This window comes from Brienomyrus brachyistius, chromosome 18 (genome assembly GCF_023856365.1).
Source record: "Brienomyrus brachyistius isolate T26 chromosome 18, BBRACH_0.4, whole genome shotgun sequence".
Lineage (NCBI taxonomy): Eukaryota > Metazoa > Chordata > Actinopteri > Osteoglossiformes > Mormyridae > Brienomyrus > Brienomyrus brachyistius.
In genome coordinates, this window is record NC_064550.1 from 9761207 (window position 1) to 9776386 (window position 15180).

General features: G+C 44.3%; 2 protein-coding genes across 2 annotated transcripts; one reads left to right on the top strand and one right to left on the bottom strand.

The window, feature by feature from the left end:
* Nucleotides 1–1919: 1919 nt before the first annotated feature.
* On the bottom strand, nucleotides 1920–6193 carry rhbdd2 (rhomboid domain containing 2). The gene is made up of 4 exons (XM_048982945.1): nucleotides 5776–6193; nucleotides 3518–3919; nucleotides 3009–3159; nucleotides 1920–2748 (listed from the first exon to the last, which is right to left on the bottom strand). Exons 1-4 carry the CDS (start codon nucleotides 5966–5968, stop codon nucleotides 2346–2348), a joined length of 1149 nt encoding a protein of 382 aa, XP_048838902.1. The 5' UTR covers nucleotides 5969–6193; the 3' UTR covers nucleotides 1920–2345.
* Nucleotides 6194–7637: 1444 nt separating this feature from the next.
* On the top strand, nucleotides 7638–15179 carry taf15 (TAF15 RNA polymerase II, TATA box binding protein (TBP)-associated factor). The gene is made up of 16 exons (XM_048983834.1): nucleotides 7638–7754; nucleotides 8336–8372; nucleotides 8539–8590; nucleotides 8719–8791; nucleotides 9135–9243; nucleotides 9345–9421; nucleotides 9579–9687; nucleotides 12445–12479; nucleotides 12850–12882; nucleotides 12972–13081; nucleotides 13354–13483; nucleotides 13559–13645; nucleotides 13843–13921; nucleotides 14123–14202; nucleotides 14294–14426; nucleotides 14835–15179. The coding sequence occupies exons 1-16, from the start codon at nucleotides 7745–7747 to the stop codon at nucleotides 14872–14874; spliced, it is 1194 nt and encodes a 397-aa protein (XP_048839791.1). The 5' UTR covers nucleotides 7638–7744; the 3' UTR covers nucleotides 14875–15179.
* Nucleotide 15180: the final 1 nt, after the last annotated feature.

A 15180-nucleotide genomic window follows, 5' to 3' on the forward strand; every position in this document is an offset into this window, starting at 1 on the left:
ATTAAGACTAATTGAAATTATATGCATGTGATTCTGGTCGATTTTCCTCAAACTTGCGCAGGACATTTTTATCACCATCATTTTTTTAATGCAATATAAGCCAAAGTGAGTCCCCACAATGCATTCATTCTGCTGGTCTTAGGCTAGGCTGGGCTAATTAAGCTATTATTCCCTTCTTGAGCTCCGGTTCTGTGACTCATTTTCCAGGATATTTCTGGGTTCTTCTTGTTTTTCTAATTATATACTCTTTAAAAAGTTAGTATTTAGTCTTGAAATCTGTTTTGGTCTGTCTCCAGTCACTCTTCCGTCTTACCTCCCGTCTGTTAAATGTACAGTGGGATATGTCTGCTTCTTTGGCTATACACATATTTCTATGTTTTATTTATAGATCTGCTTCCTTTTACTGCACTGTTCAATGCTGGCCTTTTGCTCTATAATATTAGATAATGGACAAGGCTTTCACCTGCTCCTCATAGATAATGCACCTGCTCCTCAGGTGAAGTTCCACCTCAGTAACTGAAATGCTCATTTATCAGTGTTTAGGAACCACATCCTGAGGTTTGGTACCGTCTTTGTATATAATTATCAATGAAAGCCAGTGCCTTTTTGTTTGGGTTTAGTTTTTTCAAAATGCATTATATCTGTCAAAGATTTGTTATACTTTTACACTGTAGAATGTGTGTCTGTAGCAACACAAAGTGAAACTTTTAGATGTGTCTGTAAATATAAGTTCTAAAAGAAATTTGCCTCTTGTAATTTCAATCTAAAAGGGAAATATCGCTGCCACAGAGAATTCGATTATAAAAAGCAGTTGTGCATCCATATCACCCAAAGCCGAACACGGTTTCTGTCACTATGATTTACTTGTTTTTTACGTGACTATTCAGTCAAACAGAGATAGGGGTAGTTGTTTCTTTATCTTACTAGGTTCTCTCGTTTCTTGTCCGTGGATATGGTTATGTTTAAATGAGTTGGGTTTGACGGAATATAAATACCCAGATGTTTGATAAATCGGGTTACATGCTTAAAAGGGGAGGTGAATATGGAAATAGGCGGAGTCTCAGAGTCCATGCAGATGATTAACTTACAGTATTACACGGTCCATGTTTTTGTTCCCTCCCTGCTCACCTGAATCAAACAATCAGGAAGACCAAATGCCTAGTACAGGTGTGTTGGGATCAGGGAAGGAGCAAAAATGTGGACTGTCTGGGTGCCCCTGAGGACTGGGTTGAGATACACTGACTTAGAGAATCCAGACAGAGCTCCCAGGATGTACGCATGTTTACTGCTTAGTGAAAGTACAGTAAGAAGATACATTTAAGATCATGAATGATAGTTCAGTTCTGACGTGTGACTCTACGATGTAAAAAAACATTATAATAGTCATGATACATTATAATACATTCAGACAAGGAACAGTGGCGGAGATCGTGTGGTCAGGGAGATGCACTGGCTTTTGACGCTCTGTGGATTATCTTCCCCTTCGCTGCGGTGATCTCTTGCACTTGCTAGTTCGCTCTAAGGACCCTTCCACACAGAAACTGTCCTTCCAAAAATTCTTCCCCAAAACACCAAATAAATTTTTTTGGAGGTCGAGGGATGCCAAATTACTAATAAAACGCATTAACGCTTAATTGGGAAGAAAATCATGATTGGAAATGTTTTGGCACTAAGACACAGGACTTTCTGCTTGATGCACAGTTGTCTTTGGCCATCATCCAGCAGACTGAGAAGCAAAACCACGCAAGGCAATTACCTCTAACGGCCTTTGCTTATGAGGGATCATTTAAATTAAGTGGGACTTCACCACTAGAGGGCCCGTTAACACGAGGTAGTGGCACTGACGGCACACGTCAGCTCTGCCTCCCGGGGTCTAGAACACAGATCCTAGTCGAAATCAATGAGACGTTACCACAGTAGCAGCAGAGATTAAATGTAATGAGTCCATTCAACCAAACAAAACTACAAACTACAAACAAAGGATTAGATTCACGGTCAAAATATTTACATTTAACATGTCAAAAGTCAAAAGTATCAAAGCGAAATATAGGAGAAAATATTTTCAATAACAGGATACACTCTGAAAAAAGGGTAAAAATTTACATCTTTGCTTGTCACTGTGGCTGGACCCTTGTAATTGTACCTTTTAAGGTACAGAAATGGTACAAACATTTATATTCTTTTTTTTGATGAGAGTATACAATCGAACAATTCATATCTGCTTGAGTAAATAAAGCATGTCTGAAGTTGCCAGACTGAAAACAGTCTCCGTACTAAAACTATACTCCTACCCAACATAGTCATTTAAAAAAAACTTTACATTATCTTAACACATCAGTACTTCTTTAAGGGGGCAGTCCATGGCCTCCATGGGTAACCAGGCTAACCTGGGGTGTCCCCGGGATGTTGGACGGTCCCCCGGCTGGGACAGTGAGAGGAGCAGCATAGCACACAGGCGGAGGAGCAAAGGCTGCAGGAGAACCGGCATGGGAATGTGCACAAGTGCTGCCTTGAGTGCAGTGATGACTGCTGTGCTGTGCAGGGTAAGTCTGCCATTGGCTGTGATGACGACCCCACCCAGCGCTGGGCCCGTGGTGTAAGGTCAATGCAGCGTAGCTCTCTTGAGCACACGTAGAGTGTTTCCAGCCGTCGTACATTTGGGGGAGAGTCCCCACAGCTTGTGTGGGGAGGGTGGATGACACTGGGGCGTAGGCTTGAACCGGATAGGACCCAGGAGCTGGCTTGCAACTACAAAGGAAAATCAACATCAATACATCGCAGTACTGAGCAGATCGACGCAATACACTCTCCAGCCACTAGATGTCTTTGACCATCGCTGGTCATTCATGTATGATGTATAATCGTCACACATCAAAGTTACGTCCTTCCTTCCGGGTAGGATTTCAAAGTACTGTGGACAACCTAAAAGTTCCTGTCGCCCAGGAGCTCCACTGACTGTCTTACGAATCGGACCGACTGCGTCAGAGGTTGATCTTTTAAGTACTTACAGACGGTGCGTGGTTCTCCTCCTCTCCTCCACACATGCTGGCATGTATGTCACCCCGGGCAGCTTCCGCAACAGTCTGAATGGCATCTTCTTATCCAGAAGAGACGCCCTGCTTTCTGACACGGTGAGCAATGCCAGCCAGCCCTTTCCGTCTTTGTGGGGAGCCCAGGTTAAGGACGTGCTACGGCACATCGTAAACAGCACTGTACCGGACCTCAGGGAGCACATTGCAAAGACCAGGAGGTCAATTCACCTTAAACGACCTATGAAGGAAAATGAGCAGTTTTTGACCTTATTTTACTGCATGATAATGATTTTACTACTAAGATGCTTATTGATATTATGGCGTGGTTTATTTGTTTAATTTTACCATAGTCTTACTAAATATATTCTGAATAAGATAATCTAAAGGTACAACAGCAAGGCACTTTTTGGAACCAGCAACCTTTACGCATTGAAGTCCTTAACCACTATGCTGCTTGTTTTCAGTCACGCTGACAATAAGGATACAGATCTGTCCCACGATTACAGCCAAGGCGTTACAGAGGAGGACGTCACCCGGAATGAGGTGCGCGATCAGGAGGAATACCCAGGGCAGGGCGAGGGCAGGCACGTTGATGCCGAAGAGGATGGCCCTGCGCATGAGGCTCCGCGTGACGGCCGCCCCCTGCAGGGACAGGGCTGCAGGCACGAGGCCCAGCACGCAGCCTCGCGCCGCCGCACCGAACAGCAGCGGCTCCAGCAGCGCATACAGCAGTCCGGCGCATGCGGGCAGCAGGAGCAGCAGGTAGAGGAAGCGCACGGTGCCCAGGCCTCTCTCCAGCCCGCCGCCTAGGAGCAGCAGGGCGCCGGCACCGAGCAGCAGCCGCCATGCGTCCTCATGGAAGAAGGAGTAGGTGAAGAGCCGCTGCACTGTTTTGAGGACGAAAGAGGAAGCAGCGTGAGACAGCGGGCACCTTGCCGACATCCGTCACACTTAAAAAGGGAGATGGTGCCCGATGCAGCAGAATCAATATCGTCCATCTCATGTTCATGTTAAAATTCTACAGCCTGAAATGCTGGATATTATAAGAAGTGGGAAGGTGTCCATCATTCAGGTCAGGTCAGGTCAGGTCAGGTCGGGGAGCATGCATTGATGCAGCGTGTTGCCGCACCCACTACACGGCGAAACTCCTCCGGATGCCGGCCAGCGATCCCTCAGGCAGAAACACGGTCCGATCCCACCCTCCGGAAACGTGGGCGTCCCCTTGGCCTGGTCCAGCCGCTCGAGTGCTCAGCATTGAGGATCCTGTAAGCCGGATCACCCACAGGGAAACGCGCCACATGGCCATAGTGCCATAACTGACGCTCCCTGACAATGCAGGTAATGTGCTTCATTTGGGGCTCCTCTAGCAACCACTCATTCGACACAAAGTCAAACCAGTGGCACCCAAGGATTCTCCGAAGAGACACAGTACTGAATCATCATCTCAGCTCACTGGGTAGCTTCCATGTCTCACAGTCATACAGCCAGACAGGGAGCACCAGGACTCTAAAGACTTGGACCTTCATCCTCTTGCAAAGTTATCGGGAACCACACACCCCATTCCAGCGACTTCATGACCCCCATGCCCCATGGAGAAGTTCACCCCAGATACCGCAGACCCCTTCGGCCTTCCCCACCCCCAGCCTAATCACCACCTCTGCGATCTCAGTGAGACTGGGTGGTTCACAACTGATCGAAGGGTCAGTTTTAAACAACTGCTCAAAGTAGCCGGCCAGCGGATCACAACTGCAGCATCAGCCGTAAGGACCGTTCCATCACCCGCCCTGACTGCAATTCTCCGAGGAACAGATTCAGATGTGCGTGATGCTTCGAATTCCTCTGCAAGCAGGACGTGGGTCACTAGACCAACTAGATGGTGTGTCACCTGCTTACAAATTCGACTAAGAAATGCCTCCTTATCTGTCCTCAGCCATCCTTCTCAGTTCAGGTCAGACTGCAGTTGCCACAAAGTCGTGCCCTGAGACTGTTCTCTATAATATCCAGGGTGCTCTGTGAGATGAAACACCTCCTTCTGGGAACACTGGCAACACCAACACAACCCTCCGCAACCTTCAGGGTCTGATCACAGAAGCTCCCACATCACATTAGAGTCAGAAGTCGCACCGAAGTCTGCAAGTTCGTCACACAAACTGTGTGCAAACTCATCAGAAACAGCTTGATCTTGGAGTCTGGCTAAGTCCAGCCTCATCCTCCTAGTTGTTGGTAGCCTACTGTATCTAAACTGAATCTTCAGAGTAGCAACAAGTGTGGTCAGAATTCACAAACTGGGCACTTCAGTAGACCCTGCAGTTCTGCAGGAGCCTCCAGCTTCTGCCCACGAGGATGTGATCGATCTCCAGTATTGGAGTACCAAGTCCAACGAAGGACATCATTAAGATTTTAAAATGTGTAATTAAAGATAAACTTATTTAAAAAAATGTATAAACTGATGCAAGGACGACTTATTATCTAAATGTGGGGTTTTAGGTGTTCGTCATTTGCACAGGATATTCAAAAAGAAACGCAAAATTATGACTTTAACGCAGTTCCTCTTAGGTAGGATTTATATATATATATATTGCTTCTTATTAAAATCCTCTTAAACCGGAAAGGTTATGCCTGCTTTCAGTTCCAATTATCAGATTTTAAATATACAATTAAGAATCGCCGGACCCATTGTAACAGTCGAATTTCAGTAGCACGGAACTCCGTACAGACACATTGTTGTTCCTCGGATCCTTACCGTTTCCTTTCAAAACAGCGCTGCTGTCCAGGCTGCCCACGTCGGCTGGAATATGACAGAAAGTTGAAACTATAAACAAAACCGCAGAAACTGCGATCACCGTCGCTACCCCACTGGTAAACTCCAACTCCAGGACACATTTCTTTGCCCGCTGAAAGCCTCCTTTCGCCAAGTTACTAAACGAGGTTTCCATTGTTAAACCGCTTGCAGCTCAGCTCTGTAGGTCAAACGTCAATCGGAACATATGCAAGAAAACTGGAAATATGCGCCTGCCATCGCGATCCCCCTAAATTACTAGCAGGAGACAGTCATAAAGAAATATATTTCAGAACATTGTGACATTAACGGCTAGAAACATCTCCAACGCGTTCGGAGCAGCCGTAGTAAAATATTAAGTACTTCCGTATTGGGGGACAACTTGAATATTGCTGCCATCTACTGGGGAAAAAACGAAACATCAGGGCATTTACTGATAAGGACATACAGTGAAACCCCGAATACTGGTTCGATTTCTTGTCTCTGTACGCGTGTGGCATTGGACAAGAGCTGATGCAGCTTGACTTACTGGGAATATGTTCAGCGTTGTGGTATTGTTATTTGTGCCCTTGAGAGGTAAAGTGGGCTATCCCACATTTTTGACCCCTGCCCCCTTTTTATTGAATATTTTCAATTGGATAAGTTGTTATCTAAGTCATACCTCTGTGATACCTATGATATATATATATATATATATATATATATATATATATATATATATATATATATTATATATATCAATTGTAGGGTATAGGCACACTGATTTTTTTTTTAAATTCAACTTTGGAGCTCATTGCCTCAAAACTATGCTTTTGTGAGATAGCCCACTTTACCTCTCATTTATTGGTTTTGTTTTATAACAGTTCTGCTGGAATGGATGTTGAGGTCCTTAATTGGCTGAAGTCAGTGATTGGTATTAAACCAAAGCCCATTTGGATCTCTGTAATGACTACCAATGAAGGCTGAGTCACAGGAAAATTATGAATAACTTTATTGCGATCGATTAGTGCTGGAGCTGCGTTACACGTGTTTTATATTTATTGACCACTTTTCTGAAACAACACATTGCGGTTTGGAAGCGACGTATGGAGAGTTTAAAAATTACACTGAGTTATTGTACTGGCAATTATTTAAATTGTCCCTGAAGCTTTTTAAAATTACTATTTATTCACTTACGGATATACAAATCATCTCTGGGGACACGCTGTTTAACCCATTTTGCTGTCATCCTCTGTCAAACGCTTTAAAGTGTTCTTTTAGTAATTTAATTTTTGTATCCTTTAAATAATACGGGGGATGTATTTTAAACCGTGTTAAATTATCCTTCAGCCACTTGATACATCAGCAAAACCACAGTACAGCATCTCGGCAAAGTCGTGTCGTAGCATCCTGTGTGACGTCGTACTTCTTCCTTCACTTAAACTGAGAGAAGCGGTACCTTACCAGTCACACATTTTGAACAGTTAATCGATTATTTGAAATATTTTATTCAGCCCGACGGACTTATTATTCCTGGCAAGTAATTGTACAAATGTGCTTGTCACTTTCACTGTACAAAACCATAGACGCCGGTCGGTTGTGACACGTGATCAGTACAAAACGGAGAACGCGGGGAATGTACCACTATAACAAAGACAAGGGGGCATCTCTGAAAGAAATATACATTTATAAATTAGACATACGCAAATGAGTACTTAGTCATTTGTGTAAAAAATGTATTTAAAATGTATTTTTAAATTATTTTTAAATAATCACACTTTTTTTTAGTTAATTGTACTTTTTGGAATTTTCGTACAATATATTTATTCAACTTTCCTTTTGGTATTTTCCAGCTGCAGGTCGGAGTTCATAAGATCTGCAGTGTGTGCTTTGTTGTGCTCTTAGTTTTATTTTTTGCAAAGTTCAGGTACTGGTTTTTATATAAAACTGAAGAATGTCTTCTGGTAAGGCCGTCGATCGATTGTGTATTTTATTATGATTTATCGGAATCTATACGAAACTTAAGCGACAGAAGTGAACTGGAAATCCGCAGTATTACTGCACTGTGTCTGCCCTGCCAGTAAAACTCCCAAATCTGAAAGCGACGAACTGGCTGGTTTCTTTAATCAGAAAGGCGAATCCGTACGGTTGTAGTGTACGTACGTATACTTTTAAACCGGTTCTCCATGCTATTCTCGCTTTTCGGCATTGTAACGCGCTAACGTGAAGCCGAAACTTGCATGTCCGCCATTTTCGTCGAAGTCATGATGCAAATCAGGCCTTTACCATATTTCTGGTTTGTGTCTTATACTGTGTATTAAACGGTTATTGTACAAGAACCGTAATTCTGGCCTGCAACTTAGGCTTAATTTTGAGTTTTATTTATAATGTACAGTTGGCTCTAAAGAGCACTTTGTCTTAAGCACGTCCTTGTGGTAGAATAAAGCTAAATGCAAATTGAGCTGATTGCTGCTGGGGATGCTCGTCCCGCGCTGCAGAGTTTACCTTCGATGTTGTGATGAACTGACGTTTTTCTCTCTCTAAGATTCCGGATATGGTCAGCCTGGGGCACATCAGCAAAGGTGAAACCGTGCTGTGATACATTCATTAACACTTTCCTTAGTTCGGCTGATGTTGTAACCTGTGATCGTATGTCAGAAGCGTCTTCTACCTGCTTTTAGGCCTCAGGAAGTCTGGCTTCCGTTCATAGTTACGAAGGATTTTTTTGTTTTGTTTTTTTTTATTTAGTTATTCGTCCTACGGCGCACCTCCCACCCAGACCTACCAACAAAATGAACAGGTGAGCATGGACGTTGATGGGTGCCGTCTTTTATTATCAGATCACTGTAGGCAGCCTCTTATTGCTGCCAAGTGGTACACGTTTAATTTTTCTCAGCGCGGTTTTTTCTCTAATACTTTTGCATATAGAGCTACAGTCAAGGAAATCATGGATCGTCATATGGCGGACAGACCTTTGCTTCGGGGTATAGTCAGCAGCAAGGTATGTGTTGGTGGCCTGCTGGTGAAGAATCTGTATAATGATTCCCAACCCTGAGATTGTACCACCGGGCCATGGATCACTGGGGGGTGTGGAGAGGGTTTGATTCATTTACAAAATAAGTTTAAGAACCACACTTTCTCTATAAACAACCCCTGCCATCTGTGCCTTTACCACATGTGAAAGACTGGAAATGGCTAAACTTTAATCTGGCCCACCAAGCAATCTGCAGCCAGTATTCACCACCACCCCTCCCCCCCACCACCACCACCACCACCACCACCCCCCCCCATATCAGAACATTTTAGGTTACTGCGTTGACTGTTTTATTGTCCTGCTCTTCTAGGGGGAAATTTTGGGCAGTCAAGTGAAAACTATTCTTCTGGTGGATATGGCCAACAACAGCGACAGGGATTTGACAGCTACTCCCAGCAGAGCAGTGACTCGTCAGGGGGGTAAGATCGGTTTTAGCCCCTTGAACTGAGCAGCTTGTGCCACAAAACTGAAATGCAGAAAAGTGTGATTTGCTTTCGAAACGATTTAACTTCTTTCAAAGGTTCAGTGCCAAACCGTCCTATGGGGATCAAGGATCCTATGGGCAACCTCAAGCAGGATATGGCAGGAGATTTGATGGTATGCCTTAAAATGAACCTTCTACTTCACATGTCTGACTTTTGCCACGTCTGTGTTTCTCTTTACGGAGTAATCGTCTGCCTCAGGTTTCTGGGCAGACGAAGGTGGTTCTGTTTTTGCCGCCTTCTAATTTTGACCAATGGATGTCTCTCCTTAGGTGATGACAGTCAGGGGGGGAGGGGCTACGGAGGCGGTGATCGGAATGATGGGTACCGAGGCAGAGGAGGATATGACCGAGATGGCAGGGGTCCACCACATGGCATGGGGTACGTTAAGCCTGTCACCCTTCTCAATGATGGTCTGGAAATTTGAAAGCAGCACATTTTCTTGAAATTGTTGTCGCTCTTTCTTTGTGCTACCCTAAAAAAGGGTAAAGCTATCATCCATCTATCTTCTACTTGTGTAATATATTTTCTCCATAGACCTGTCGTTGCTCAGTGTTGACAAATGTACCCCTTTCTGTAGCTCTTCTGGGTGGTTTTTGGTTATTGTATGGGGTGTCGTTTTCTGGGAATGTCCTGTACAACTACTCCTTTGTTTGTATTCTGGTTTTATTTCCTCATTTGATAGACGCTAAACACTTGCTTGCTGTTATTTTAGCTTTCACTGAATTCCATTTAAGAATCTTGAAGCAGCAAGTGTAGCTAAATTGCTGTTCGTATCGGACAGATCTTTCCACAGTTCTTCCCCACTGTTATGCGGTATCCTAATGTTGCCGATAAATGCTTGTCTGCACGAGTGTTTAAGCAAGTAGTTTCACCAAGTAATCATTTTGGTTGTTGGTTTCATAACATGGCTATTTAGTGTTGTGGACCTCCGTATTCATTAATACTCATTCAGTAATTTGGAGTGGATCTGGGATAAAATCTCAATCTACGGTCATTTTTTTCCAGTGTTGGGGTGGGGGGGGGGGGAAGTGAAATCTGTTGCACTTCCTTGTAGCTATGAGGTCCAAGTTTGGGAAAAAATGCAAACATCAGACCATTGTTGTGCATTTCTTTAGTCATGGAATGTTGGGTGTAAACAAACGATGTGAATTAATATAGCAGTTATTTTTCTGTGATGGTTATAACTTTTTGTAAGCTGTTGCTTAATTGATTCTTGAACAGTTTGCCCGTCTCCAGTGCTTCACTCAACGTGACGGCCTGCCCTGCACTGCACACAGCCTAACTGCACGGGAACCAGTACCGCTCAGTTATCCTTACCAGTAAAGTAATAGGTGTCAGTTACCGCTAATATTACTAGGTCGCCAGGACATAGACTGACGCGTAGATTTGCTCTCATTCCTACACGACAATGCTAAAATAGGGGTTTCAGTGTGTGTGAGTATAAGATATGAAAGCGTAGTATTGTTGCGTCCACCTGACTAAACGTCTGCTCTCTTAGCTTTATAATGGCATCTGCAGAATGACAGTGTAATATAGCCTATCGGTCCCATTAACAAACTGATTTCGCATTGAGTGTCCGGAGGGTGGGGGCAGGAATCTGGCTTCCCAGGTGGATCAGTGAGGCGGTGGATTAGATGATTTGTTGGGTGGGTACCTTTTTTTTATTGCCACGTCAGCAAATATTTTGGCATGGTGACCTGCCGTGGAGAAATGTCATCTGCAGAATCACTGTAGTACTCACTCTTGCATGATCCGTTAATGGTCCTGGGAACACAATGGTTTTCCTTCTTTGGGAAACTTCGAAACATACCTGCCCTCAGCCAAATGATTATTGCAACGTGTTTGTCAAACTCCCAAACCACAAAACAGTGTCTTGCCATGTTGGTGCACACTGGTTCTAACATGAAGCAGGAGTTCTTGCTTGGCCAGATAACTTGTCACATTTTAAAGTAGTCTGTGCAAATGTAAGTCAATGAAGATGAAATCTGTGTAGACTGATGTGAAATCTGACAAGTTATCCAGTAAAGCGAGTAATTCTACTTTGTGATGCAGGATCCACGACTGTCCTGGAGTTTGATTTTGTTTCATTCCGGGTTCTGTTGTAAGTCTTCTTGTAAATCTCATGCAGTTTAGGTGTGGATGCAGGTCTGAAGTCTGTTTTGGAGGTAGTGGAATATACCCTGGAGAAAACAAGGAGGGTAATGTTTGATAGGTGTTGAGTCAGTAACGGGCTGTTGTGTCCTCAGGGAAATGTAATCTGATGATTGCTGAAGGATGGTGCGGTGTGTGTGATGTCCGGCCTTGTGAATGTAAAAGGGGCGTCTTCCTGCATTTGCGTTCCTGGGTGTTTCCTGGGTTTTGTGCATCTCGGAACTGAGCGTCATATCTGAAGTTGTAGACCACATCGGTGCACCCCTGAGTATTTTATGAGATATATCACTGGTTTGTATAGCTTTTATTTTTCTTCAGGGTGACAATACCAATATGCAAATTACTGGTTGCAAAGTTGTTCTTGCCCTCTGAGGCTCCATGGTGCTGGGTCTGCTATATTTTGATCCGATATTGTTTTATCCATGTACCACTTGGCTCACAGACATCTTCTGGTGACAGTCCTCTAGGCTTTGTCAGAGCTGGAACTTCCTTCCCCTGCTGATGTTTTTTTTTATTTTTTATTTTTATATATATATAAAAAACATAAGCTGCATTGGGTGGTCGTAGTGTCCTGTCCTACAGTGTGGAATACATAGGAATCTCCAAACTGAAACTAAATCTCTGCTTTGCAATATTTCGAGATGCTCTTTGTCTGAGGAATTATGGTGTTGTTACTTTTATTTTACCTTATGAAATGTAACTTTCCCCACTGTCATTTGACGCATTTGCCGTCTGCCGGGTCTGTTAGCTTTAACTTCAGACTGACTTTATTGTACTTGCTTGGAATGCCACCTTAAAATGATCCACTAGCAGCAGAGTTCACCGGATCACTGCCAGGTGCCGGTGTGTGGTTTTCCTCGGGCCTGTGGTGTTCCATAAGGCCAGTCATTGCAATTGAGGTGTAAGAGCTGCTCACTCATCAGGGAAGGACTCGATCGATGGCCCATTATGACGAACCTTTTTTTTTTTTTTCCTCTCCTGCAGAGGTGGTGACCGAGGTGGCTTCAAAAGTTACAGTGGTAAGTGTTGAGTGTCAGGACTTTTGCGGTGGATTCGCCTGAAAGACCAAACCAAAAAGGTTGTAGTTATTTTATCCTGCGTTAACCTGTTTGTGGGATGCCCCTGATGGGGCCTTTGTTTTGGTCTGTCCACCCTTTGTCACCAAGTCGATTCCCTGTTGTTGCATGATAAGAGGACAGCTGGTTTATTCTATGGAAGGGGTTCATGTGTGCTGCAAAAGGCTGATGTAGCATAGGTGGGGGGTAGCAATTTATGGTCATTTCAAAGAGCGCTAGATTCTGCAGCCAAAGTGATGGCCATCACTTCCCGGGTCTTTTACGTCGGTCAAGTCAGTTTATATGGCTGATTTGTCTGTCTGTGTTCTTGTAGGCCCAAGGGATGATGGACCTAGACATGACTCAGGTGAGTAGCATGCCAATGTGAAATCGGCCAAACCGCTCGGCTGTCTGCCATTGGCCTTTTCCAGTATCGATGAGTGCTGTGCTTTGCAGGTGGCGATCAGGACAACTCCGATAACAACACGATCTTTGTCCAAGGACTCGGGGAAGACGTTTCCACTCATGAAGTTGCAGATTACTTTAAACAGATAGGCATCATTAAGGTGAGAGAGCCTGGGGGCCCTAGTGCTGTATCCACCTCCCCGGAATGGCATGATATGGAATTAATTTAGTTTGGAGGGTGTTTGTGACCGTATTGAATAAATGAATATGCCATTTTAAATGATTCATTTAACCACTTAAATGATTGTAATCGAAAAGGTCTATTTAAATTTTTACATTATTTGAATGACATTTATTTGTTGAATATTGTCACAAAAGTCATAGGTTGTTCATGCCAATTAATAAAAGCAGGTTTCCTTTCTACCTGTTGCAGTTGAATAAGAAGACCGGCATGCCCATGATTAACTTGTACACTGACAAAGCTACGGGGCGACCAAAGGGTGAAGCTACGGTTTCCTTTGATGACCCTCCGTCAGCCAAAGCTGCCATTGACTGGTTTGACGGTAAGTCTGTTTCGGGCTCCTCTGTAATGCCTCATTGCAGGTTCCTCTTTACAAAGAAATTGGATTGTTTTCTAGGAAAGGAATTCAATGGGAGACCCATCAAGGTGTCCTTTGCGACGAGGAGAGCAGAGTTTATGCAGAGAGGTGGCCGAGGACGTGGAGGTACTTTTTTTTTTTTACCTGGGTTTTACTTCATTTTCAGACGATACTTGGACTTGTGCAGTATTAAATTGTGCTATTCGTTCTTGCGTGGCTGGTAAGAACCTGTGGAACTTGAGTGTTTCATGCGTTTTAGTGTTTTAACAGGGTGAGAATCGTGTTGTATGGTGACCATGTATCAAACGGACCTCGTTTCCCAGGGTACCGGGGTGGCCGTGGAGGAGGATTTGGTGGCCCATCGTTTGACATGAGAGGGGGAGACTGGCCCTGTCCCAACAGGTAAGGCCGACCTTTTGACCTTGTCATGTCTGACCAGACAATGGTGTAAAGCAGTGTAGAATTTTAATGCATTTCCCCATTACTTCCGAAACTGGAGTTTTTTTTTTTCCCCCAACTTTGTGGGAATGGCTTGGTCCATTTTTGCCAGAATAGTTGATTAGATTTGGATGGGTGTTTTAAAACCTAATTTGTGCTCTTCAGTTCTTGTGGGAACATGAACTTTGCCAGAAGAACAGAGTGCAACAAGTGCGGAGCACCGAAACCTGGAGATTCATTTGGAGGTACAGCCTCGAATTTCGACTTCAGTCCTCTGGCACCAATCGTCAGGCAAATGGTCGGTGGCGTTCACGCTCCGCTTTCGTTTATGTAAAGATCGTGGCGGACGAGGAGGATTCGGCGGGGACAGAGGAGGCTTTCGGGGTCGCGGCGGCTTCCGCGGCAGCGACCGCGGCGGCGACCGTGGCGGCGACCGTGGCGGATATGGAGGCTTCAAGATGGGCGGGAGGTGAGTGACGCAACCGTCATTCTGCTGAAAGTCCATGGTGTTTAAAAATGCGAAGGTCCAGGCTTGTCGGAGCTTCAGCTTGCTATTCATCTCAAGGACCACCTTGTACGATTTAAGGCTTGGTCCTTCATTTCATTTAGACCGATTTTTGGAGTGTCAGATGAAATCTGCATAAAATTGCACGACATTAAACTGGATTAACTCCTACATCAGTATTAAGACCTAATCCTCCTCTGAGGTTTAGCCACAAGAGGGCAGTCCTTCATGTCTCAGGTCACTGAACTTCTCACTACTGGTAGTTTTTAAGCTCCTGCCAAAGCCAGTTCAATGCATTGTGACTGCGAGCAGATTGTACAGATGTACTGCTGTACCTGATAAAGCTACAGCCGTCTCTCCCCATCATAACAGGGGCGAACACAGAGAAGAGCGACGTGACAGACCTTACTGAAGATGCCTTGAGGAGTCATTCCGGCCTGGAAATCGATTGCGGGGGGGGCTGGGGGGGGGAGGGTGGTGGCCATGTTTCCTTTCACTTGGCTTATTTTTGTCCATGTACCACAGATTTGCTCCTAACCTGTTCCATGCTGAGATCTTCCCATTCCGCTGCTCTCTCTCCCAGTATGGAGTAGTGCTGGTCAAGATTTCCTATCCCTTCTCATAGCTGAGAGCATGGAACGCAATGTTAAATTGTAAGATATTGCATTTCCAAATGACATTGTTTTTTAAGATGAATAAAATGTTTTACTTCTGAAAG

Coding starts and splice junctions, on each gene's coding strand:
- rhbdd2 (XM_048982945.1), bottom strand. CDS start 5,968: ATGGAAACCTCGTTTAGTAACTTGGCGAAAGGAGGCTTTCAGCGGGCA. Junction 3,160..3,517: donor TGTAATCGTGGGACAGATCT/GTATCCTTATTG, acceptor CTCCCCACAAAG/ACGGAAAGGGCTGGCTGGCA. Junction 2,749..3,008: donor AGGAGAACCACGCACCGTCT/GTAAGTACTTAA, acceptor TTTCCTTTGTAG/TTGCAAGCCAGCTCCTGGGT.
- taf15 (XM_048983834.1), top strand. Junction 8,591..8,718: donor CCTACCAACAAAATGAACAG/GTGAGCATGGAC, acceptor TTTTGCATATAG/AGCTACAGTCAAGGAAATCA. Junction 14,203..14,293: donor ACCTGGAGATTCATTTGGAG/GTACAGCCTCGA, acceptor GTTTATGTAAAG/ATCGTGGCGGACGAGGAGGA.